The sequence below is a fragment of the Poecilia reticulata genome, chromosome 11 (genome assembly GCF_904066995.2).
Source record: "Poecilia reticulata chromosome 11, P_reticulata-male-v2, whole genome shotgun sequence".
Taxonomy (NCBI): domain Eukaryota; kingdom Metazoa; phylum Chordata; class Actinopteri; order Cyprinodontiformes; family Poeciliidae; genus Poecilia; species Poecilia reticulata.
In genome coordinates, this window is record NC_088840.1 from 1,763,225 (window position 1) to 1,788,760 (window position 25,536).

The 25,536-nt window shown below is 38.5% G+C and overlaps 2 protein-coding genes across 2 annotated transcripts; one reads left to right on the forward strand and one right to left on the reverse strand.

Annotated features, from left to right (window-relative positions):
• Positions 1-2: 2 nt before the first annotated feature.
• c1galt1a (core 1 synthase, glycoprotein-N-acetylgalactosamine 3-beta-galactosyltransferase 1a) lies at positions 3-8,797 on the reverse strand. Its single transcript, XM_008421232.3, has 3 exons — positions 7,910-8,797; positions 4,716-5,386; positions 3-2,965 (listed from the first exon to the last, which is right to left on the reverse strand). Exons 1-3 carry the CDS (start codon positions 8,058-8,060, stop codon positions 2,798-2,800), a joined length of 990 nt encoding a protein of 329 aa, XP_008419454.2. The 5' UTR covers positions 8,061-8,797; the 3' UTR covers positions 3-2,797.
• A 3,818-nt stretch (positions 8,798-12,615) lies between these two features.
• sdhaf3 (succinate dehydrogenase complex assembly factor 3) lies at positions 12,616-24,654 on the forward strand. The gene is made up of 2 exons (XM_008421233.3): positions 12,616-12,917; positions 24,253-24,654. The coding sequence occupies exons 1-2, from the start codon at positions 12,741-12,743 to the stop codon at positions 24,445-24,447; spliced, it is 372 nt and encodes a 123-aa protein (XP_008419455.1). The 5' UTR covers positions 12,616-12,740; the 3' UTR covers positions 24,448-24,654.
• Positions 24,655-25,536: the final 882 nt, after the last annotated feature.

Sequence of the window (25,536 nt, forward strand, 5' to 3'; positions counted from 1 at the left end):
GGTCTAGTCGGTTTATTGTAAAAGTGATTATGAGTACTAGTATGTTTTACAAAATGTTTGCATAATGTTTTATCCATTCTTGTACTTCAGTTTGTCTTCAGTCGGCAGCAGCTTTATGGTGAATGATAAAACTCTTCATTGTAAAATGTCTTTTATTGTTTATCCTTGTGTATGTGTCTGAAGGAACAGCTTACAGATGAGCAAAATAAACCTTTTTTATATAGTGATAATATTGTCTAGACTTTGTACTTTTTCAATCCAACAAGTGCAACTTTTGGTTTTAACAACCTTTACCAATCATGAGTGCTCTTTTATGCTTCGTATCAGGAAATAGACCTTATATTCCAGACTTTAACAACATGTCCATGGCAGTATTATATGACATGTGCTCTTTGAACACATGTTCAAAGGCACTTTTCAAACCTGAGACAGTTGGAACAGTTTGAATTTGAGAAATCAGGAAAAATACCTGCAGACAGGACAGAAATTCTGACAGTGACACTAATCATCTAATTGCCTTGAAAGTTCACACAATAAAATATTAAGGCAAGTAGCATCATTTTTGTCCACATCTGTTTCATTAGTTTCTTTTTTATATATATAATTCAGTTGAACCACAGTTCAAAGATATTGTCTGATTTTCATTGGTTAATTTTCAGTACATTTTTATTTATTATTACTTTTTTGAAGTTTTCAATTATTTCAGTGGCCATTGTGGACATTTTGGTCAATACTGGTCCCAACAATTTTGTCCATATGTGGTTTTCAGCATATATCCTGTGGTCTGATGAAAATAAAATGAAAGTGTTCAGTCATAAAGAGCAACCTTAAATTATAAGGAATTTATCATTTTAATTCCTTAAATTATAAGGAATTGAATTCCTTATATTTGACAAAACCTGAGTTCACCAGGTTTTCTGAACTCATTCATGAAACCTGGATGAGGACAGTCAGGAGAAATATGGGAGCAGCAGTACAATGGCTGCCTCGCTGCAGGAGGAACTGGTGCACTTTCCAAAACAGAAGGCATCGTGGGCAAACAACGTGATGCAGAAATATGAAAGCAACATCTAAAGACCTCAGGAATCTAGATAAAACTTTTCAACTCAGGCATGAGTTGAAAAGTCCGGCATGACCATGGAAGCCAACAAACCTGACCCGGTGCCACCGGTTCTGCCAGTAGGAATGGGCCAAAATCCCAGCAAACCATTGTGAGAAGCTCATTGATGAAATGTTTGACTGACGTCATACAGTTTAAAGGAAACTATATGAATAACTTAGGAAATTCATTATCAGAAACGAAAACCTAAAGATGTACAGAAAGTTGAAAATAAAATCTATAAATAAAAACAATCTGCCTCTCATCTCGGATTTTAGCAAACTTTGGTCATTTTAACTGGCCTAAAATAGAAAAATGTTAGTCTATTTTATTGTCAGACAGTAGGAAAATGAAATCTATTTATTTCTTATGTGCTATGTTCAGAAATTCACAGTACAAACGTCCAGCACATGTTTGTACAGTAAATTTCTGGTTTTAGTGAGTCAACAGGAAAACTGGGAATTTGATAAAACAGAAAGAATAACTGTATGAAGTTCAGTTCCATAAGTGGTCTCAGTTTTTAGAATAACCTCATTGTTATTGAATTAATAATATAATCTTGTTGTTTAAGAGCTGCACAGTGGCGCAGTTGGTAGAGCTGTTGCCTTGCAGCAAGAAGGTTCTGGGTTCGATTCCCGGCCCCGGTCTTTCTGCATGGAGTTTGCATGTTCTCCATGTGCATGCGTGGGTTTTCTCTGGGTACTCCAGTTTCCTCCCACAGTCCAAAAACATGACTGTCAGGTTAATTGGCCTCTCCAAATTGTCCCTAGGTGTGAGTGTGTGTGTGCATGGTTGTGTGTTTCTGTGTTGCCCTGCGAGACTGGCTACCAGTCCAGGGTGACCCCGCCTCTCGCCTGGCACACTAGCTGGAGATGGGCACCAGCAACCCTCCCAACCCCACCAAGGGACAAGGGTGTAAGAAAATGGATGGATGGATCTTGTTGTTTACCCTCTCAAGGTTTCAGACGTCAAACTACATGCCAAACAGAAAACATGCATTAGTTTTCAAAGCTGTGCTCCTACATTTTTTTTATGTTGTTTTACTTTATTGCAGATGAAAATGGAGGCAATTTACATAAACATTTTTTTTCCTGATATTAATAACAGGCCTAGAATATCAAAATTTCCATTTACCCTCACACTGGGAAAAGCAAGACAGGGAACCGAAAAGAGTAAAAGTAAAAAACAATACACCATTAAGAGAAGTCACAATAGGTTTGCACTGTCCTTCATAGTTCTGATCTTCTGTTGCAGTTGAGAAGTTTAATTCGCATCCAGCTGAATAATGTGTAGTTGCGCCACTGACTGAGAGTCCAGGTGGCTTAATCTGCTTCCCTGTCTTTTCTGGCAGCTATGAAACATTGCTGTAGTTTACCAAAAGGGTGGGTTGGAAATCTAATTATTCCTCCACTAATGTTTGACTAAATGACGTTAAGTGCAAACTGGGCTTCTACAAACAACTGTGGTTCTGTTTGCTCTCATTCTCACCTTCTTTCTTCTTATCTATCCTTTACTGTCTTCTCTGTCCTGCTCAACTCTTCTGTGTTATACAAGTGCTTCTACTCATCCCTCTTCACACTCATTAAAGTGGCTTCTGGACCCTTTTCATAATGATCCACATCCCCCATCACAAGTCTTTGCCTCCCCACTCATCCACTTCACCCCACTTCTTGATCCTTTCCCATTCCACTCATCTTCTCATCCTCCTTTGTTAGTTTTGTTGTTATCTTCCACAATTTCATCAGGCCTGAATCTATGTAAGTATCCATAGGGTCGCAGATGGTAGGTAAAATAGTCCAGCACATACTGCTGAACAGCATAAATGTAGTGAAAAGATACAATAAAATCTGAGCAGCAGTTTGGACCCTGTAGAAATGAGGAAACAGAAAAAGGGAAAGAAAACATTTAGTAGCTTCCTGAAAAACAGGTGTTACATAAACAGGTGTTTCATAATGTTTCATGTAGTTTTGACTCAAAATATGCAATGAGAGGTTTAGGATTTAGAAAGCAGTCAGAAAACATCATGCAGAGAACGAATGACCTCTGGGAGCAGAGGCTTGTTTTGGATTATTATTACTATTTTTATTAAGTTAAGGTTCAGCTTATTAATTAATACTGTGTTTAATATATTCAGTACTTTAGAGATTTATACATCCAATGGGAAAAATGACTTAAAAAATGTTTATATCATTTAATTTCATTCAACCGTAGCATGAGCTCAAAGTTCACACGTCTTTAACAACCCAAGTAATCTGCACATACAGAGGAATCAGCATAAATGAGCCTATGAATGAAGTTGTATGTAATACATCAGAAGAGCACAAGCAGTAAGTACTGACATTTTGAAGAAAAGGCACTGCCAAAAAAGCTTTAAATGTAAATATGACAACTAAAATCAGTCGTCCTTTCTTCAGTGCAACTTGTGAGCTGGTTTAGTCCTAACTAAAGCATTTCCAAGTCTGAAGAAGAATCTCATCATGAGACAATGTTGTTTCAGAAAGGGGCAAAGCCTCCAACATACACTCTGCCAAACAAGATTAATGTTTATTCATAAAAGTGAAACATCCCTAGTTTAAGCAAATATCTGGATTTGAAAGGTCAAAGCAACATGCTTTATCAGTCCACAGTCCGTAAAATGGGCATTGAACACATTGATATTCTTTTTTCATATTTTCATTGAAATTAATTTTCACACCATATGATGGCGATAACAAAAGTCATGACATCACGCAGAGTTCAAACGTAATGTTACACAGAGAATAAGTATCCAAAACATAAAGAAGTTGATGTGCAAAAAAGACAGAGGAAACCAAGAAAACAGCTGGAATTTGTCAGGATTTAGAAAGCTTTCCGTCTGCTACGTGGAGATCAATATCTGTTACTCGAATATCAACTGATCGGCTATGAAGTGGTAAGCGATAACTTTTGCACAGATTGGTTCTGTTGATAAAAGGAAAGTCTTACAGTTTTACAACATCCCAACAGAAACAGTAACAGATACATTTCTAAACTTCTGAATCTTCCAATCACTGCCATTAGATGGATAATATGGAAATATTTATAATTTCATCATAAACCAGCCACAGCCAGGCGTCCTCATAAGACTTCTGAGACAGGACTTCATCAAAACATCAAATGAAGACCTATTTAGTTTTCTTTGACATTGTTTTTACATTGCATAGCAGGTTTAGTTTGATAATAAAATGTCTGGTCAGAGACTGAAATGAAACAGGTTTGGAGCTGGGAGCATAGAAGTTGCTTCAGAAGCTGGTTTGTGTGAAGAAAAATCCCAGCCGAGCATGAACGTCTCTCATTTCTCAGCAAACAGGACCAACTGGGACTTTCTATAAAGTATTTAATCGTCTTTTGTAATGCGATTGTATTTAATACTTAACACTGTACTATTGCACTTTATTGCACATACATTCACAGATGGAATAATTTGTGCTGATTAGTTTGTATGTGTGGATTACCTGGTGTGTTATGTCAGATTTACCATTAGAAATATATTTAGTGTGTTACGTCCCCCTGTTGCAACCAGTATAACATTATATTTCCATGATACTGTTACAAAAAATATAGACTTTCCTATGAACCAGTGGTTTGTGTTCCTTACCTCATTTGGAACATAGTAGTCGTAGATCATATGCCACGGCCGAGGTCTTGGTTGTTGTCGTATGACATAATGGTCTAGAGGAAAAGCATGGAATGTTTGCCTGCCCTTCACATCCCTGGTGTCCACTGGCTCCACTTTCATCGTCTCCATGCATTTCCCCAGAGCCATGTCTTCTATTGTGGAGAAATGAGTACACTGTCCTGTTTGAAACCCTTTGACGAATCTTCTCAGTGCTTCTTTGCTCAGGACGTAACCTGCTCCTCCACTCATGTAGCCTTGGCTGATGAAAGGCTTAAACCTTCGACCAAGGTACAAAGGTTTTTCTGGGTCAAGCTTGGATAAGATGTACTGCAGGTTCTCTATGACCACAAACGTATCATCATCTGCTTTCAGGAACCAGTTGGCTTTGTCCTGATGATGCTGGTGGATGTACTGGAATGCTCTGATGGTCTTCCAGTACAGGTTTTCCCTCCCTTCACTCACGTTCAGCTCCACAGTTGGGAAGTCTGTCTTCTCTGAACTCATGTACAGAATGTGGTGGCAATGCTTGCCCCATGTTTGCTTGACATGTTTGGTCCGTGATTCCAGGTTCTTGGGTCCCGTCATAATCCAACACAAGATCCGTGTAGCGTTAGGGGGATTCACTGCAGAGTTGTTCTTCTGACTTGCCTCTAAAAATTCAAAATGATAGAAATGTTTTGTGTAAGGTGAAGTGGAACAGTGCTGAGTCACATCCGTAAAGCCATTGATCAACAAAACGTCACATTTTTTCAAAGATTTATTTAAGCAGAAAAATAATGAACTGAGATTTCATTCAAAATACAAGTTCAAAACTTTTGTATTATGTTTACAGCTTATTTTGCTCAACTTAAGGATTCACATCAAAGCCACTTATCTTTATGAGGACCTTAAAGTGGAAGTTTTATTAAAACAATCTTATTTGCTGTAGTGGCTGAAGTTAGGAAATGAACAGGCTAAACAAGCTAAACATAATTAAACTAGAGTAAATAAAAATGACTAGACACAAGAAATTAATATAAACCGCTGTCTCTACACTATAAAGCAAAACAGGAACAAGACTGATCTATCAAAATAAGAAACTAACACAGAATAATAATGAAACTAGACTCAAATCAAAGTACAAAGAAACCTGAGATCCTGACACTATAACTGTTTTTCACCTGGAACAGCCGTTATACTGCTCTGCTACCATAATGCACCATGTATGAAGCTATCTTTAGGAAGCTTTGAGGAATCCCAAGGAGTTTCCTGACCAACCTCCCTCAGTGTGTGTTTCAGCATGGCTTAATTTCACTAAAGTTCCACATTCACAGATGACTCCATGACAAAGACTCACCAAACAGAAGCTCACGGCCTTATTAAAAGATGGAGCAAAATCTGAAAACTTTTAAAAATACTTAACTGACCATATAAACCAGTCTTAAGCTCTCTTTTGTTTGGACTGCACATTTCCTCATTCAAAGCCTCTCCCAGTCTTAAGCTCTCTTTTGTCTGCACATCTTCCGTATCATGTCTGTTGACAGTCAGTGCACATGAGTGGGTTTATTGCAAACTACAGTATATGATGAACCTTTGTTAACACCACTGGGCTGTTCATCAGGTTTGGGGATGAGTCTCAGTCTTGGTCTCAGAAGAACCAGTTCATCCCCGCTCGCCAGCATGCCTCACCTCCAGAGAGGGGACTGCATCCAGCAGAGAAGAACACTGTTTCTATTGCTATTACACATCATAAGGGATGTGATGGGCTGCACTGTGTCTGATCCCTCACTGAGGACCAGTTTGCCATGGGTGACCCTACCATGAGGGATGGAGTATTTTCAGTCTCAGCTGTTCAATAAGTTTAAATAAATATCCAGCATGAGTCAAATTACTGTTTTTTCACATTTTCTCTAGTTATTGACATCTGCCTTCATTGTACAGTATACACATCATTCTGCTGAATCTTTCACACCTTTTTGTATTTTGAGCTCAGTCTGATTCTTCTTAACCTGTCTTCAAACTATGACTCAACCAAAAAGTTGAAAAAATGGAAAACTCAGAAAGATCAAACTAGGATAGTTGAATTTTATTTTACATTCATCAGAGTCAATAGAAGTGAAACTGGAAGTGAACTTAAGAGGGCTGAATACTGAAGATGAATCAGAAGGAGCTTCAGAAATCACTATACTTGCTCAGCAGTTAGTTAAAAGTGAAACAACGATTAATATATTGTTTTCAATGTATTAATATAAATTCATATTATTGTATGCATGCAAAAATGACACTGTGTTAATCACAAATGTTATTTGTACTGAAAATTGCGACATGTCAGCTCACCACAGTGTGAGTGAACAAGCAGATTTAGTCTCTATTTTAATGTGTATAACTTAAGAGTCACCTGTTTTCATCTAGTTCACACTTGCTAAACCAAGTCTGTGAGAAACATGAAATTAAATACATTTGAAATGAACATATTGCATTCAAAACATTACAATTCTCTCCTCTCATTATTTCTGTATGAGGAGCTCACTGAGGGTGGATTGACTTAACATGGAGAATGTTACTAGAATTGGAATCCTTACTCATTCTGATATGGATTTAAAATCTCATTGTTGAAATGTAACTCTTATAGACAGAACATTTAGATGACTTTGTTTGAATAAATATATGCTCTACCATCTAAATGCTCCCTAATCAAAATCACAAGAATAAATGATGTGATTTTGAAGCGCATTCATTCATGAATATGAATGTTGTCAGTTTGTCAGAGTGCTTACCTACCAAACCTGTACAGCAGCATGTTTATCTTTTTTTAACATCTAGTTTCCTTGTTGTCAAAAATGATCCACTAAAATGAGCCATACAAATTATGGCTCGTTAAATTAGCCATAATGACAGCCACTTATTTTTAAACATGTTGTTCCTTTGTAAAAATGATGATGGCAGTAATGTTTAAATTTTATTTGAGCCAATATAATTTTAACATTTTATTGTTAGACTGCACCTTCTTCACTTGTTTCCACTAAACAGAAAAACAGCTATAGTGACAACCATATGAAATTCTTAAAAGACGGATCATTTCTACTTTCACAGTAAAACCACAAACCATTAAAGCCAATGCATACATTCTGATAATTACTCTGGTCACTTTAAGCTCACTTTTTATAACCTGGAGTTACCAAGTAAGAACGTACCTGTGTGTACTTTGTAGGCATGAAGTCGATTCTTTTCATTCCTCACTAAGTCTGAGACCGGCTCTACTGAAAACATGGAGGTCAGCAGCAAGCGAAGAGACAAATATCCAAAAATCAACCCGATGGTGAACGTCACACATTTAGGCCTCATTCTTCAAAAGAAATAATACAAAAAAATACAAAAAATTAAATGAATAAAGACCTGTGAAAAAGATATATATTCATAAAGGAGTCACCTAAAATATTAAGTTTTCAATTATCTGATTATCAATCAAACTAAAAAACAATAATAACTACATCTGAAGACAAATAAATAAATAAAGGTTTTACATAAATGAACGGATGAAATCTAGTTCGACCAGCGATGAGCTGACAGTTTTCATAGTGACTGAACAGCAGCAGGTGCTAAACTTACTTGTATTCAAAAGGCGGAGCAAAAACCAGCATTGAACTGTATCTAAGCAATCAGAGGGAATAGAGAGAGGGGGAGTTTGGAGGCGGGTTATGCTGCATCAGAGTTCTGAACAAAACAGGTTGAGCTGCTGTTCTGCCATAAACACTCGTTTATCAGATAACAATTGTTACATTTCAGACATGGTTTCATAGCAGGGAAGAGTCTTAGCAGGCTCATGAGAAATGGTCACCTTCCTTTCTTACCTTTCTCTCTCTTTCAAGCTCACATCATCAGCGCACCATGAAATAACTTAGAAAAAGCTCAGATATCTAATACATAATGAACATTCAGAATCATACAAATGGGTTTATTGCTACCTACCGTGTGTATAACAGTACTCAATGAAAAATCATTTATGTCAACCAAAAACAAATATGTGTCATGCAACATGTATGATTGCGGGTTTAATTTGTCTGAGTTTTCCTTGAATCCTGCCTTTTATTGTGTACTGACTGAGATCGTTGTACTAACATGTGAACAGCAGATGGCAGTGCTGCACCGTCTGGAGTGGCTGAAAGGAGTTCAGCTGGAATGTTTCCAGCTCCCTCGTTCACCTCCAGGGTGATAAACTAATCAGGTCAGTTAAGATTTAATCCATGCTTTAATAGCACATGGAATGTATACATTTTTGCTTTCATTTTTCCTCTGTGGTGTCATCAGCCATTTTTTATAGTGTTGTTGGTTAGAGAAGCAGCAGCTTATCTACAAGTACATTTAAAAAATAATATTGCATAAAAGTTCAATATTTTTTGCCAGTGATTTTAGAAAGTGAAACTGTTATTTAATAGATGTTAATTACACATAGAGTAAAATATTTCAAGTTTTTATTTATTTTTGCAGTTTTAATAATTACAGCTTACAGGTTGTCAAGAAAAGTCGAGCTCATCCCACTTCCCCATGCTGAAGATTTTAGTTTAATAATAACAATGAATAAAGTTATCTTTAAAATTAATTACACAGGTGACATCAAGACCCAACAGTAGAGTCAGACGGTAATAAAATTAATCTGGTTGTGTTTGTTGTTATTGTGTCCTGCAAACTTAGCTTTAATTCTACTTTTTTCTATTTAATCATAAAAAATCATAGTCAGGCAGAAAGAGAGTCATGGAACAGGAAGAGCTGGTTTCCTGAAGAAAGAGGAAGAAAACTTCCAGTTTGCATCAGAATAAAAATAGTTCAGACCATTCCTTATTTTAAGCATTAAAGGTTTAAAGAATAAAATCTAAACATTTTGAGTAATTGGATAAAACCCAGAGTAAATTACTTAAATTAATAGTAACAACGTGTAATTAAGCCAATAATAAATATTGGTTTAATCAGTGGTTGATGTTGGTTTGATTATAAGAATACTTGTACTTACTCTTACACTTGTGGAAATACTTACAGGGGAAACAAGTAACTGTAACTTGGTATCAAATAATTAGAATAATGGATTATTATTGGTTTCTTTTCAGAAATGTCTGTAATAACTCACATTATGATTATAATAAGAGTAACTAATAAGTTATGGTTACTATAATATTATAAATGAATGCTAAACCAGAGAAACTAAAAGGTTATAAATGTGATTTTGACATTGAACTTGAAATGGTGTAAAATGTGTAACTGTAATTAAAGAAGTTGTGTTGGAGGTAGATGGTAGGTGAAAGGTCAGGGGAAAGGAGGAACTGATGGGAGAGCAGAGATGACCAAGGCCTGATTGTTGAACTTTAACTTTCCTAAGAAAAGGTCGGGCAGGCAACAGACGTAGGAGGACTGTTGAAGCAACCTTGGGACATTAGCAGAGACATCAGGACATAATGTCTCCAAGGTGACGGACATGAGATCATCTGTCCAAGCAGTCAGCCAATGAGAGGCACAGCAACAAAGCTAGCCAATGCAAATGCACCAAAAGGTGGATAAACCCTTTATAAGGTGGGTGCAAAAGAGGAATCTTTGGTTGGATCCTTCAGGCAGCTTCGAGCCAAGATCAAGATGGACAAAGAACTCTGCAGCTGAAGACGAGCCGGGGCCACAGAGCCGAAGACTGTTCTGCACATGGGGACCAACCCGTCAGCCCCACAACATGTGGCTTCAAATCGCACTTCTCTCATCAGCTGGTTCAGACCCCAAAGATAAAGACCAAGGCAAAGAGGAAGAACTGGTGTGTTCCTTCCCTGAGACCAGCTCGTCTACATCTCTTGGGACCAGAAAGATCATGAGACGAGGAGAAGGGAGCTACAGAGCTGCAAGACAAGAAGCTGAGGACCGCTACGCACATGAGGAAGTCACCCTGAGGCCCGAGACCTGCTGCTCTAAGTCAGTACTCTTCCTGTACTGGGAACCTCCTGCTGCTGCCACACCTTCTTCATCATCAGGCCAGTTCTGGGGTTCAAGATGCCAAACTCTGTCCGTCTCTCTCAAAGTTTCCCTTTTTTAGTCCACAGTGTCAGCATTAGGGAAAGATAGGCTAGATTATTGATTTTACTTATCTGAATATTTCTGCTACTAATTTAAGCTGTACTGACCCTTGCAAAATTGCCTTACTAATAAAATAATTAATATTAAGAAAATCTAAAAGATGTTGTGGACATTCAATTAATGAGTCACCTTAAAGTTCTTTGATGGTCATAAAATAGCTATGAAGTTTGATTCTGGGAGGAAAAAGTGGAAAATGTTTTATAAGTTGCTTTTAGCCAAAACAACATCCTTGGGACTCGCATGAGTCACTAAAACCAACCTGGTTCAGTAACAAGTGCAAGTTGTAATAAAGAGAAAGAGCGACCGTTAACAGGTGTGCTCTGTGAAACTAGCTGATTGCAGGATGCTCAATCTGGCTAATTCACAGGGTGAAGAAGGGTGGGACATCTGGAGGGAGGTCGTCAGAAACCAGGCTAGTCTTTCTCGATGCCAGCTTAAACAGAGTTTACTCATTTCTGAACAGGGTAAAATCCCATCATTTAGGAAACTCAATTCACCTGTTAGATGGAGAGCTGGCTGAACATCTCCCTCCTCTGAGAAGGGGAAGTAGAGAGAGAGAGAAGGGGGAGGGGGGTGTTGCGCAACAACAAGGTATAGAAAATCCAAATTCAGCGACTCAGCAAATTAGAAAATGATATTAGACAAATTAAAAACATGTTTTAAGCAAAAACGTCAGGATTTTGAAAACTTAGTACATCTCTACAGACTCAATACTTGGCAGGTCTCCTCGATGCAGTGTGGCATGGAGGACAGGTTGTGGTTCTGATAAGGTTCTGGAAGCCCATATTTCTCTGACAGATGCCTTCAGGTCATCTACCTTGGTGGGTCTGATGTCTCTCATCTTCCTCTTGGCAATAGCCTAGAGATTTTCTAAGGGGTTAAAGGTCAGGGGAGTCTGCTGGCCATTCAGGAACAGGAACTCCATGGTCACTGAAGCAGTTGTTGGTACCTATTCCATGCTATTCTTAATAAAGACTATAGGATTAATTTGTAACCTACCCATAGAAGGCCTTATTCCTCTTTTACTGAAGACACACAATCCAACTGCATCAAAACATTTCCCAGTCAAATTTAAGAAACATATGAGCAGATTGTACAAGTTCATAAATAATAATCCTGTTTTTCCTGTTTTATGCATTACAAAAAAACAGCAAATCTATGAAAATCTGCTGATTTGCATAGATTATTAACAACTTGTTTTCTCTCAGTTATTTTTCTCTCTACAGAAGCTACACCTGGTCTGTTCTGGTCTGGCATTCCGTTTGGCTGTGATTATTTCCTGGAGGAGGACAAAAGTTTGACAGGTCAGAGTTGCAGAATGAATAGAACTGACATAACAGATAATATTACAGTTTTCATGCAGTGGTTTATGTAAGAAAATGAAGAAGATTAATGTATCTGCAGACTGCTTTTAATTATCATCTTAAAATACCAATAACAGACATTGTTTAGTGATGGATTAATCACAGGCCCTCAGGTGGCGGGAATGCACCTCTTACATAAGATGAGAGGTTTAATGTCACCTTGAGAAAAGAGCCAATAATGTGCAGTTTTTTATAGTACCCAGCCACTCATTGGTTGGGACATGAGATTGATTAGTTGTAATGACGGAAGTGAAAGTAAAGAACTATAAAGAATATGTGTTAAATTTTTAGTTTATATTTGTGTTTGTTTTTAAACTTGTTTCCTCATAAAATTAGATCAGATCCCGACTTGCTTCCTCCTGTACAGTAGGTGGCAGTATGTTTTCATAGAGTGTTTTAGTCAACCATTAAACACAAAGAAGAAGAAAAAGAAACACTTCCGGGATAAACAATAACTTTGGTGTCCTTGTAAAGGCAGCTGTGTGTGGTTGGTATGTCAGCTTCAAGCGCTTAGAAACACCGGGTTCGGTTCGGTTCGGTTCGGTTCGGTTCAATGGCGGCGTCTGCTCACGTCTCCACCATCCGCTCCCTGTACAAGAGGATCCTGGTCGTGCACCGCTTCCTGCCCATTCACCTGAGGGCCCTGGGAGACCAGTACGTGAAGGAAGAGTTCAGGAGACACAAGAGCGCAGCTCCAGATGAGGTGAAGAGCTTCCTGACGGAGTGGGAGGTAAGTGACAGCTCCACACACAGGGGCGGATCTACCAGCACATGCCAGAAGAATATGTGCCAGAGAGGAAATGCTAAAATTAAAGCTGCCATTGTGGAACAAAGACATAAGGTTTGTGGCTGTTTCTTTAAAACATCTATGTAATAATTATATTAAACACTGTACATGGTTACTACATTACACAAACATAATTACTACATTTAATAATTTAAGTCATTGATAGAGAAAATGTAGTTACAAAAGGCATATCAATTTTATTTCAACAGTATGTAATCAGGGTTTACAACTTAAGAAGACATCCATGTAGGGTCCTTGGCAGGTGTCAGTCTGCAGTGAACTGGAGTCAGTCTGCAGTGAACTGGTGTCAGTCTGCAGTGAACTGGTGTCAGTCTGCAGTGAACTGGTGTCAGTCTGCAGTGAACTGGAGTCAGTCTGCAGTGAACTGGTGTCAGTCTGCAGTGAACTGGTGTCAGTCTGCAGTGAACTGGTGTCAGTCTGCAGTGAACTGGTGTCAGTCTGCAGTGAACTGGAGTCAGTCTGCAGTGAACTGGTGTCAGTCTGCAGTGAACTGGTGTCAGTCTGCAGTGAACTGGTGTCAGTCTGCAGTGAACTGGTGTCAGTCTGCAGTGAACTGGTGTCAGTCTGCAGTGAACTGGTGTCAGTCTGCAGTGAACTGGTGTCAGTCTGCAGTGAACTGGTGGATGACAGAGGCAATGCTATACTGTAGTGAGCAGTTTGAAGCAGAAGTCCCACCATGTGATCCACAGGGTTTTCCCAGCTGAGCACAAACTTCATGCACTTTGTTTCCACAGGCACCACAGGAGAATCAAGTGTAACCTGTTAAAAGGGATATAAAGTTGTTATTCCTATGTTATCAATTTTCTACTGCCAAGTCTACAACCACAGGAAAACAAAGTATAAGAAACTTAACCTTTTAATCATAACATTGGAGAAATGTGAAGTTAATGAGCTAATATATAGATAGCTCATCACATTTCTCCAATGAAACGTTAATATCTATATAGATCTATCTAAAACAGCGTCTTCCTCATGTCTCGATCGTAGCAAGAGTTTAACTTCTCAGGATGTGGTGGAGCAGCAGGTGTTTGGCATAAAGGTTTTGGACTTGTGGCTTCAGGTAATGTCGCTACTGAGCAGGAGGTGAAACTAGCGTAAGTGAGGAGGGTTTAATACGATCAAGCATTTTACATGACGGGTGGCAACCCCAGTCTATACCATAAAAATCTGATTAAGATTAGAGCCTAAATACGTTTTATTTCCAAAACAGAAAGGCTACGTAATGTTAGCCAGCTAACAAATTACTATTGCTGTCCTAGCATGTCAACTAAAGCTAGAAAAAAACAAAACACGTAGTCAAACTGGTATCAATCAGCGAGGAATTTGTCCAGCTTAGATTATGTTGATGAAGAAAAATTGTTTGCAAATAGTGATATATCTTCAAATCATATTTGTGGCAGCAGCTTTAGAGTCCAGAAACAGCGTTAACTACACACACCGGAACGGGCTCTTTGCACCTACGCCGTTGACGTCACATCTCCAGGAGCTACTGCGGCTCACTTGTTTCCGCTTTGAGTTACCATGACTGCTAGAAAAGACTAAGTGTATGAACATTGTTGTCTTCCTAATATAATGGGCTTTTAAGTTTTCATTGATTTCCAAGCGATCCTGAATTAAGAAGATGGTGGCTTGTAAATATTTGCCACTACCAGTTAAAGCTAACGCTGCACAACACAAAGTTTGCAGCCTTCACTTCACTCCAGATCAGCCTAAAAATACCAGGGATACGGATGGTAAATAAAGGAGCCTTCCTGAGTTATTTCCATGGAATCACTTCTGTATTCAGCCTGAAAGAGCGAGTTTATGGGAACGAGTGAGCAGACCAGAGCCAGACAGCCGAGAAACAGATCCACCTGTACATACTGCTGTAAACACCGTCCTATCTGAGCTCTTCATAAGAAACATGCAATGGTAATAAAACGAAATAACACGGAGACCTTAAGAGACACGGTCATATTTTTCTAAAAGCAGCAACTTTGAACCTGGACGGTCAGCTGAACCAGAACTCTGACACCAGAGCTGCTCTACTGTTAAGCTATAAGGCTTGTTGTGCTTTGTCACGCTTCGGAAGCTAAAAGCCTGAACCGTAACCTCCCCCGTTAGTCTCGGACACTAACGACAACAAACACACATAATATGCTTGAAAATAAGATAAAAAACATTGTCCGTTAGAATGTTTAGAAACTTAAATAGCACATTTTCACAAGAACAATATCTGAGAATATTGTCTACTAGCATGAGCTAAGGTTAATGTTAGGCACAAAGTTTAAGTAAAACTCACCTTCGTATCAGTGAATGCATAACGAGGCGTACATCTTAAAACCTTTCTCCAGTTTACTTGTTGGAGCTTCGGATCGATGTACAAACCTTGGCCAAGCCCGGCAAGCACCTACTGTAAAATTATATTTTTATTGGATCGGAAACAATCGAGCCGTTTTTCCCCGAACGCGGAAGCTGAGGTGCAAAGAGTCCACTAAAGATACACCGTTTCGAGCCATAACGGAAGTTGTGTGACGTCATGTGAAAAGGGTCTATTTCTGGACTGGACATTACGTGCCTTATCGTGCACCACACATGCGCCATTGCTGTCCATTGAGTGAGGAATATTGGTGGTCAGGAAAATACCACACTTACGCAAAGAATCTGAAAAAACGACACAATGTTTAGCAGTTAATTTAACCCTATGACAGCCATAGATAATAAGGTTGAAGGTGAAGGGTTTCACATTTAACAGGTGAGTAAAAAGTTTTAATTTAGAGAAAATATTGAGAAAGTGAGCAGTGAGTTAGTTACGCTAGCCTATCTGCTGCTGGCCTTCTATTGACTTTGATAGCCTTGTGTGTTTTGGTTTTGGTTCCGGTTCCGTTAGCACTAAACTAAGACAACCCGCACACCAAGCCATCAGTACAGCAGGTGTTTAAATCAGCTAATCAACCACCCGCGGTGGTCAGGAGAAAACTTAATAATGACAATATAGACATCAAGCCTGACAACATAACATAACAGACTGAATGTTCTGTTTTGGTGTTTTTGCATACTTTGTGTGTGGGAAATGTTTATTTTTTGGTGTTGATTCCCTTGATCGGTAATCTCTGCTTCATCTGCTTGTTGAACTGTTGTCTGTCGGTTGCCATGGCAACGGGTCCGCATGTAGAGTAATGTCGACACAGAGCGAGAAAAGGCAAAATAGAAGTGGTTTTGTCTAGTTGGTTCTTCACCTGGGGCTGCACAGTGGCGCAGTTGGTAGAGTTGTTGCCTTGCAGCAAGAAGGTTCTGGGTTCGATTCCCGGCCTGGGGCCTTTCTGCATGGAGTTTGCATGTTCTCCCTTTGCATACGTGGGTTTTCTCCAGGTACTCCGGTTTTATCCCACAGTCCAAAAACATGACTGTCAGGTTAATTGGCCTCTCCAAATTGCCCCTAGGTGTGAGTGTGTGTGTGCATGGTTGTTTGTCCTGTTTGTCTCTCTGTTGCCCTGTGACAGACTGGTGACCTGTCCAGGGTGACCCCGCCTCTCGCCCGGAATGTTAGCTGGAGAGGCACCAGCAACCCTCCCGACCCGACTAAGGAACAAAGGTGTAAAGAAAATGGAGGTCCTCCTCTCACGTCCCTGTTGGGGACAGCTATGCCTTGGATTTCCAAGGCATAACGTAGCAGTGTATCATGATTCAGCCAAAGTAATGAAATAACAAACTGTGGACTGATTTTTATTGTCAATGAGTTTCTTCCTATTGAACAGTGAAAATAAATAAAACATGTTATATGTCTTTTGCTTTAAGCATTTACTTAATGTCAGATTTTTTATTAGTGCTGCAGAGCCACAGCTAACAGCTAGCTCCTCACTTCACCGGCTCTAATGGAGCATGTGTAGTTCAGCAGCGCAGCTATTGCTCCTCCTACACTTTGGACTCAACCATTGTTCTAACAATAGTTTTGGGGAGGGGAAAACCTAAAAATGTATTCTTATTTTTTCCTTAGATGAATGGCAGATTTACTTTGTTCTTTGTTTCTATTGCCTTTTTTATATTGATATTGTTTAAATACAAGGGTTTCCGTCATGATTTCTTTGGGGGGGACAATTCTAGACTTTTTCAGGATTGGGGGGGTCCAGACCCTAACGACTTTTTTAATTTTAGCAAATGGCTGCAATGAAACAAAGAGTAAAAAATGTGAAGGGGTTTGAATACTTCCTGTACCCACTGTAAAACTAGAGCTTCAGGACTAAGAAGCAGGAGATCACCTTCTGTTCTTGATCACTGAAGAAATGACTTGACGGTGCCTCCCAGTTACTGGGCCTGTGGTACCACTGGTCACTGCTGTGGTAACGTCAGGGTCAGTTGGTGTAGCTTCTGCACCCACCAACATTCATGATGTTTCATCATCAGGTCAGTCCTGTTCTTAGAGAGCTGATGTCATGCTTTATTAGTCTGTACCCACATGATGGCAGCGCAGCTTCATGAAACCTTCTATGAACAATCAGACCTGAATGGAAAAGTTACTTAATAACAGCTCTGATAAATATGGTTGTAAGAAAACAAAACCATGTGAGTGTTTTGTGAATTGGAAATGCAGTGGCAGAGCCTCAGGCTGCTCTGTTTAAGCCCATGTCAGTGTCTCTTAATGTCTGGAAGCTTTTCTGTAAGAAATGGAACCTTATTTGCATTTTTATTCGATTAATAAATTGTTAAATCTGAACTAGGAATTACTGACTTCTTACAATGAGCTAACTAACTGCCTGCAATGAAGCGACTGAGAGAATGTCCATTTTGTGGTGAAGTGTTAGTCATTTTTAGGAATTGGTTGCTTTAATTAACCTAATAAAAATCTGTTATATACCTTCCTTAGTTTTTTAGCTATACCATTAAAGTCTTGCCCAAAACAAACACTAAACAGAGAATATTCTAGGTCCTCCTCTCACGTCCCTGTTGGGGACAGCTATTGTTCTCCATGATAATCACGGACAACTGGGAAATACTAAATTACCCATCTGCAGGTAATTTATCTAATCAAGCAGATGATGATTGCAGCTGGAATCCTAAGAGGTCACAGTCATTGGGGAAGAGGCGTTCACTTTCATCACGCCCGCCACACTATTTGTATTGATTTGAAACCCAGAGTCCATTTGATCTGGTTCCAGGCAGTGGATGATGAGTTTCTCCTCATATCTGCTCACTGCTTTGGCTGCATTTCAAATTGAATTGAGTTTGATCAAAATCCAGCTTCTGCGTAGCTAAACGTACCTTCAGAACCGAGGATTGTGGGCCAACGTCTCCGACGAGCAGAGAGGCTGATGATGAACGCAAGGCGGGGAGCAGCCTCTCTCTGTTCTCAAGTATTTTGGCTGACTACATGTTTCTGATCAAAAACAGTTATGATGTAGAAAAAATAGACTAGGAATATCTACTTTATAAAAGGTATTTTCATATTTCAAACTTGAGACTGACAGTGTGATGTAACATAAGTGTTTATGACGGCCGCCAGTTTAAATTAGCAGTTTTTTTATTTTATTTATGTAAAATGTTTTTTTTTTTCTCATCTGTTTTGGCACTTAATTTTTTTGTAGTTCTTCAAACTTGAGATTAAGTGATTGATTTATAAGCACTAAAATGTTTTATTTAAAACAGGAACGGAATTGCTTTTATTAGTATTTTCTCTTTCATATGTTTCTTTTTGTAACTGAAGTAGCTTTTTTTTTATCCAATTAATCGTTAGAATAGTCAGTGACACAATTTCTAAAAGAATCATTTACAACAGCTGTAAGTTGAATAGAGAGCAGAATGACCAGAAGAAACTTGGGTCTGAAATAAGTATGTCTTCCACCAATGTGCATAAGTTTTTAAATAATCATAAAACATGACTTTCATTACAGCTTTCCACTACATAGAAGTACAATTTAATCTCTGATTTCTCTCAATATCTTTACATTTTATAAATACCTCGGTGCAACACTCTGAGCCCAACAATAAATTGGTCATCAACAATATCATTGTATATGTGATGATCAATGTATTATTTAACTATTGGAAATGTCATAATTTCTTCAGTCAGATATTTTTGTGTTAACTCTTTTCTACTGTGAAATGGAGACATTTTGAGTTATGAGAATCTGAGCCCACACTTTAATCACATCGGAAAAATTTGAAATTGGCATTGCAGCATTGGAAAGCACTGATTTTCCTGTCATCTTTCCCTGAAATTAAATTATTTTAATTGAATTTATTATTTTGGTATTTTAATAATTTATTTTTATTTCATTTTATTTATATTTTTTTACATTTGCTGTTCTGTGTTCATAGATTATTTTGTGGGTTTTGAAGGTTTTATGTTCTTGTTCTATTCTTCTTTTGGGGCTTCTCTTGTAAAGAGACCGGTGCTGTTAAGCTTCTGTTTGTAAATGAGGTTAATTTGAACACATTATCCGCATGATAAATTATGCCAATATTTACCATATTTTAAATATCAGCCACTGGAATGCCTGCTAACCAAGCAGGTGTGTTTGTTGGCATGGCAGCACAATGCCAGAATATGGAAGAGTCTGAGTGAAACTATCAGCAGCCACCCTGGAGCTGAGAGCAGCTGCTGGTGTTATCATTGGCACCAGAGAATCTGTGAGCCTCGGTTACAGGCTCTGTGATCTCCAGAGGCTGCAGCCAATTCTTTATAAACTTAATTCATGTTCAGAAAATTATGAATTATGATCTGAAGTCAGAAACATTAATATGGAATATTGGGCTACTAACTGCACTGATAAAAAAAAAAATACCAGTATTAGCAATGGAAAAATACCCAACAAATTGGCAGATCTCTTGCTCTCTTTACATTAAAAATTACTTTTAACATGTTCCAACTTTTTTTTAATGTTTCTTCATGTTTTAAGAAACTCTCCTGTATTTCCAGTGAGGCCCCAATGAGCTGCACTAATACTAAACATGATAAACTTCCCATTTTTAATAACAGATCGGTTTAAACTACGGCTGCATAGTATAAGTTAAACTAGAACATTTCTGAAGAAATTTAAATGGGGCCTGCCAAAGTGTGCCCGTCGGTTGGAACCCAGCGTTCTGATGCTCAAAATTAGAATCAATGCTAAAGTTAGCTACAATATACTCAATAGAATGTGGACAGTCACAAGCATGTTGAGCAACATTGACTTACTGAATACAGTATGTTAAAATTAGTGTATAAGCTAAAATTAGCCAAAATGCTAATGTTAGCCTAAATGCTGACAGTGGCATGTGGGGTATAAGTAGCATCTTTTCTTACATTGACTTCCTCCATTCAGTGTACTAAACATGGCTAATAAATAAACAATATACCTAAACAGCTTATTTTAAGGAAAAGGCTAACGCTACTGTTTGTGCTAATGTTAATGCACTACTTTCTGATTTTTACTTTTGCAAAAGTAAAAATCAAATGTTTACTTAATAGCACTTGGTTACGAGAAAACACAGTCATCTCTTAGCAACAGATTAACAACAAATACTGTTACTGTTAAAAAAACATAAGATTTTCTCTTCTCTTTTGAAATACTACCTATACTACTTAACAAAAATTGTGCAGTTGGTGAATTTTTTCAGAAAAGTGAAAATGTGTTGTTTTTTTCATTCTTCGTGAATATATTACAAAACTGTTCAATGCAAAAGTAATAATCTGATTTATACTTTGTGGCAGTTCATTAATAGAAAAAAACTAATCTCTTAGCAATACATTACCAACAAAAATTATTGTTAAAAAAACACAAGATTTCCTCTGCTCTTTTGAAATACTAATAAATTGTAAGATATTACAATACCTGGCAAGAATTGTGCAGTTGGTGAATTCTGCAGAAAGGTGACAATATATTTATTTTTTTTCTTTTGTCATTGGTGGTGAACATATTATAAACCATATACTTTTGTAGTAAGTATTCCACCAAGGTGTCGTCTCTGTAGTTCTAACTGGAAGCTTTGCCCTCTTCTGTTGAAACTGAGTGTTCTGCAATCTCTGTAGTTCTGTACATCTCTGCCCTCCTTAGTGTTCTGTTGCTATGGTAATAAATCCTCTATGAAAACTGTCATGTGTGACTGAGACACAGAGAGGGAGACAAAATTCTGCCTCTGTTTTGAGTCAAACTGACACAAAACAATGTCAGTTAGATTTTGTTTTGATTTGAATTTGACTCGTTTTTCGATAATTATGTCGTCATGGTTACTCAAAATGCCAACAAAAGTAATAGCATGCCGAGATCCAGCCGCATGTATTGTGGGAGTGCACGCAGCGGTACAAGCCGCATTAACGGTGAAATTAAGCAGCAGTTATTTTGAGGTGTAGAGTAATAGGTGCCTTCCATGCATTGCATGGAGGCAGTGAAATGCCTTGCATTACAAGGCATATCAATGCTCTCCTATGCTCTGATGTGGCAGGCCACAATAATAATTACTACTGCTGAAAATATAGATGATGATGTGAAATATGGTCAACCCATCCTGACACTTTCCTAACCCTTTCCAGTTGGTCAGGTATATCATTGATATCCAGCATGAATGTCTGACATTTGCAGCATAATATCCAGCCAAACACCAATAGTCCAACAATTTGACATATTGGGAAGCTGTAAATAAAAACATGGAACTGTTTAATTGGAACTATTAGAGAAAGAAAAGTCAGTTCACTAAACTGATATGAATCTGTAATACAATATTGGTTATCTTTTTGTCACAAAGTATAATGTTAAACAGAGGAAAACACACTCGACTCGACTCAACAGCAAAAAAGTTAGTTTGTTTTTTATCCACATCATTATACAAAGCAGTAGGTTCCAACATGGCAACCCACCTATCTGCCTCATCCAGTAGTCCATCTGTCCAGGGGATAAGATGTTAGGGTCACATTCACTCACACCAAATGAAACCTACCAATACTTGATACCCCATCTAACATCACATAACTGCCTATCCTAATAGTTCAAACACCAGATATACCTCAATATGCATTAAGTTTAAACAAGCTAATCACTACCACAAAAGCTAACTTCTACTGTATTTCTGCTCGTGGTGGTTCAGCCAATCGGTGTCAACCCTGGTAACCAGAACAGGCTGCAACCTGCAAAACTCCACTTTCTTCTATGAAAAATGAACCAAAGAACTATGAGGAAACATTTCCACTTTATCTTCCGCTTCCTCAGTGAGGCACAGAGGAGTAGAAACAGATGAAGAGTGAGACCCAAAATAGGATTACATGGCTTGAGCGTTCAGTGGTTAATCCATTTATATCAGAGGTACCCATGGGAGTACGCCGGATAAATCACCTCCAGTGGGTCCAAACTGGCTCTCCTGAAAGAAACAAACACAAAAATATGAGAAAGAATGGAGAAATGACAACGTCAGCCACTGGATTTATGTAGGAATACACAGTGAATAGTTGGCCATTATTACATCCAGGAAAACACTTTGCTCTATGCAGGATATAAATATTCTAAACAGGAAGGTGCAATGTGTTTAAATGTCATCTGATCTTCAACAGGTCTTAAAGTAAGGTTAATTAAAATCAGATGAACATATATACATATATATTCTAATCCTAGTGCACTTAGGTTTTTAACAATAGATGACTCTGACAAATATCCGCCTTGTTTAGCGGCAGTGCCACTGACTGGACCTTTTTCAGCTGTCAGCAACTGTAGAGAAAAAATTATTTTTTTTGGTAAAACCTGATTGGTGTACCTGGCCTGTGCTGTATGGCTTATTTGATGATTGTCAGATTTTCATCAAATAGTGCTTCTCGTAAGCAAAGACCAAAACTGGCATGACAGAGAGTTTACATCTGCACTCGGGCAGTGTGACTTTAAAAAGTCTAGGTAAAATCTTGGAATATTCCTTTAGGCTGTGACCCTCCCACTTTGGCAAGTATTCAATATAATTACATTATGTGCAGGAAGAAGCCTTTCAGATAAATGGCTTGTTATTGCTCACAGTGAGAGCACTCCAAACCCAAGATGCTTTGTGAATGGGCAAACGGCAGACATTGACTTGGATGATGGATGGCTTTTCAAAACAGGAAAAGGAACACATGGGGGTGGGCCACCGTTGCTCTTTGGATGAGTCATATGCAGCACTTTTCAGCTTTGACTCATCATGTATGTAATCAAGTGACTAGAAAGGTTGTTTATGCTACAAGATCAGTTATGTGTGACTATGGATAATCTATAGGAACCTCAGCTTAAGCTTTATTTACAGCATCCTTTCCTAAGTTATTTACTACCTGTGACTATTTGTTGAGTGTGTTTTATTGTTTTGTTTTTTTTAGAAATGATACGCGTGTGTGTTTCTAGTCATCCTGCAGACTTTAGAAAGGGCTCAGAGCTAATATTCTCAGTTCTGTTTCCCTGTTAGATGAAGTTACTACGCTGTTCATTTTTCAACATAGATTAGAAAGTACTCCTAGGTCAGTTCTGTGTGAGTGCATGTGTCTGTCTTCTCAAAACCCCAGTTGGTCAAAGTCGATGGCCGTGCACACTGAGCCTGGTTCTGGTTCTGCCGGAGATTTCTTCTTGCTGAAGGGGATGCTTCTTAAACAATTAAAACTCTCATTAAAATGGTTTCTCATGAAAACAAGAAAACCTTGTTAATAAACAACAAATAATTATTGATATAACCAGTGGCAAAACTCATAAAGAGTTTCTAACAGGTTGTAATAGTTCGGAAACTCCCAAAGTTTCTGAAAGAAACACTCCTAAGGAGAAGAGTGGGCCACAATTCTTGCACAGTAATATAAGACACATGCTGTCTGCTATAACACATTTGAAGGCACAACCACTTTTTAGGTTTGGGAACCAGTTACTTGTTTCACTAAAGTCCAGATTGGTTATGAAAGCTTTTTTTCTCTAATGAAATGAAATCATTGTTGAAAACTACATTTTTGTATTTCCTCTGGTTATCTTTGTCAGATAATTCAATTTCTTTATGATCAGAAACATTTCAGTATGACAAAAAAGTTAAAATAGAGAACATCTTTAAGGAGGCAGTAGCTTTCTTTCAGCTCTTTAGACCTGGACTTGTTTGCCCCAGAGGGGGAGTTCTAAACCTTACAGAAACAAACACTTCTAGGACACATTTTACGTCTGACAGGAGAACATTTGCAGGCTTTTTCTTTAAGAACTCCTGTACTCTTGATGGCTGACGTATGAAGTGTTTAATGACTTGCAGAACCGATGAGGCAGAAGAGCAGGTGTTCAGCTAATCTTTGCTTTGTAAAAAGTAATCTTTGTGTGCTTCCTTGCAGAACTACAAGAACACCCTGCAGGCCCAGGTTCTGGAGTCAGCAGGGAGGCAGCGTGGCGCCGTGACGTTCGGGGCTGACCTGCCTGAAGAGACGCTCAGTCAGTTCCAGGACGAACAGATCGGCCAGCTGTACGAACTCATGCTGGAGTCCACCAAACCCAGCAAACAGTTCAACATCCATGAGGACAGCCGGTGAAGAAGAGGAACACAGAGAATGGATGAACAGGACAGGCTCATTCTGACTAACTCATGAAGTTGGCATAATAACTCTGGTGACTGACATGCAGACTGGACTCTGGGCCCAAGGAGAGGCTCTTAATGGTGCTCAAGTGCTGTGTAGTGGTTCTGTTTCTTTGCTGAGCCTATTTACTGTCAAAATAAAAAGGTTCCTCATGCTCCTCCACCAGTTTATTAAGATCTCATTCATTGGTTTCTTTTGTCAACTTTTCTCCTTCTGATATGCTGAGGTTTGTGGTAAAAAGACATCTAAATATGCCACTTCAGCAGTTTCACCAAGAAGGCCTACTTCAATCCTTTCATAAAACCTGGCGCTTTTAAGAGTTATAAACATACTTATTACAAAAAGCTCCCCAAAAGATATAGTCATTAGCAGATTTAGGTTTCTGTTCAGTCTCCATCAGGATATTTTTTATTAGCAGTTACATCTCAGCTTGCTACTATACAGGTCATCTAAGGAGAGTTTTAGTTCTACACTCCAACTGACATCCAGCATGATCCCAACGTTTCCATTTAGTGCACTGTTTCCAAAACAGTTCAGTCCATCAGGACAACAGTTCAACCACAAACGTGATGTCATGTTTCACATGAGTTCATTTGGATATTATGTGAGATAGAGCAACAAAAAGTAACAATTGTGACATGAAAGGAAAAGTTTATATAGTTTTAACTTTTTTCTTTAATAAATAAAAATATGTAAAGTGAGACATCCATTAATATTTGACCCACCGAGTCAAAACCTTGTGAACTGCCTTTGGATAAACTACGGCTGGATAAATGCCCTTAAGAAGCCGGAGAAGGTCGGCAAGATTTCTGTAATCAACAAGGTTGGAGGATAATTGTGGCTGAACATGTTCTTATCACAATCAAATTAAATTTGTTTTGCTTCCTCTGCCTGGACTCTGCATTTTTAGCACAGAGCACAATGTTTCATTCTGTTCATGTCGGGGTTGACCTGGTAAAAACCGGCTCCGTCTCCTGAGCTTTGCTTCATTCAGAGGGTCTGGACCCTCTGATAATGAGAAACCATTGGTTGCTGAGGTGTGGA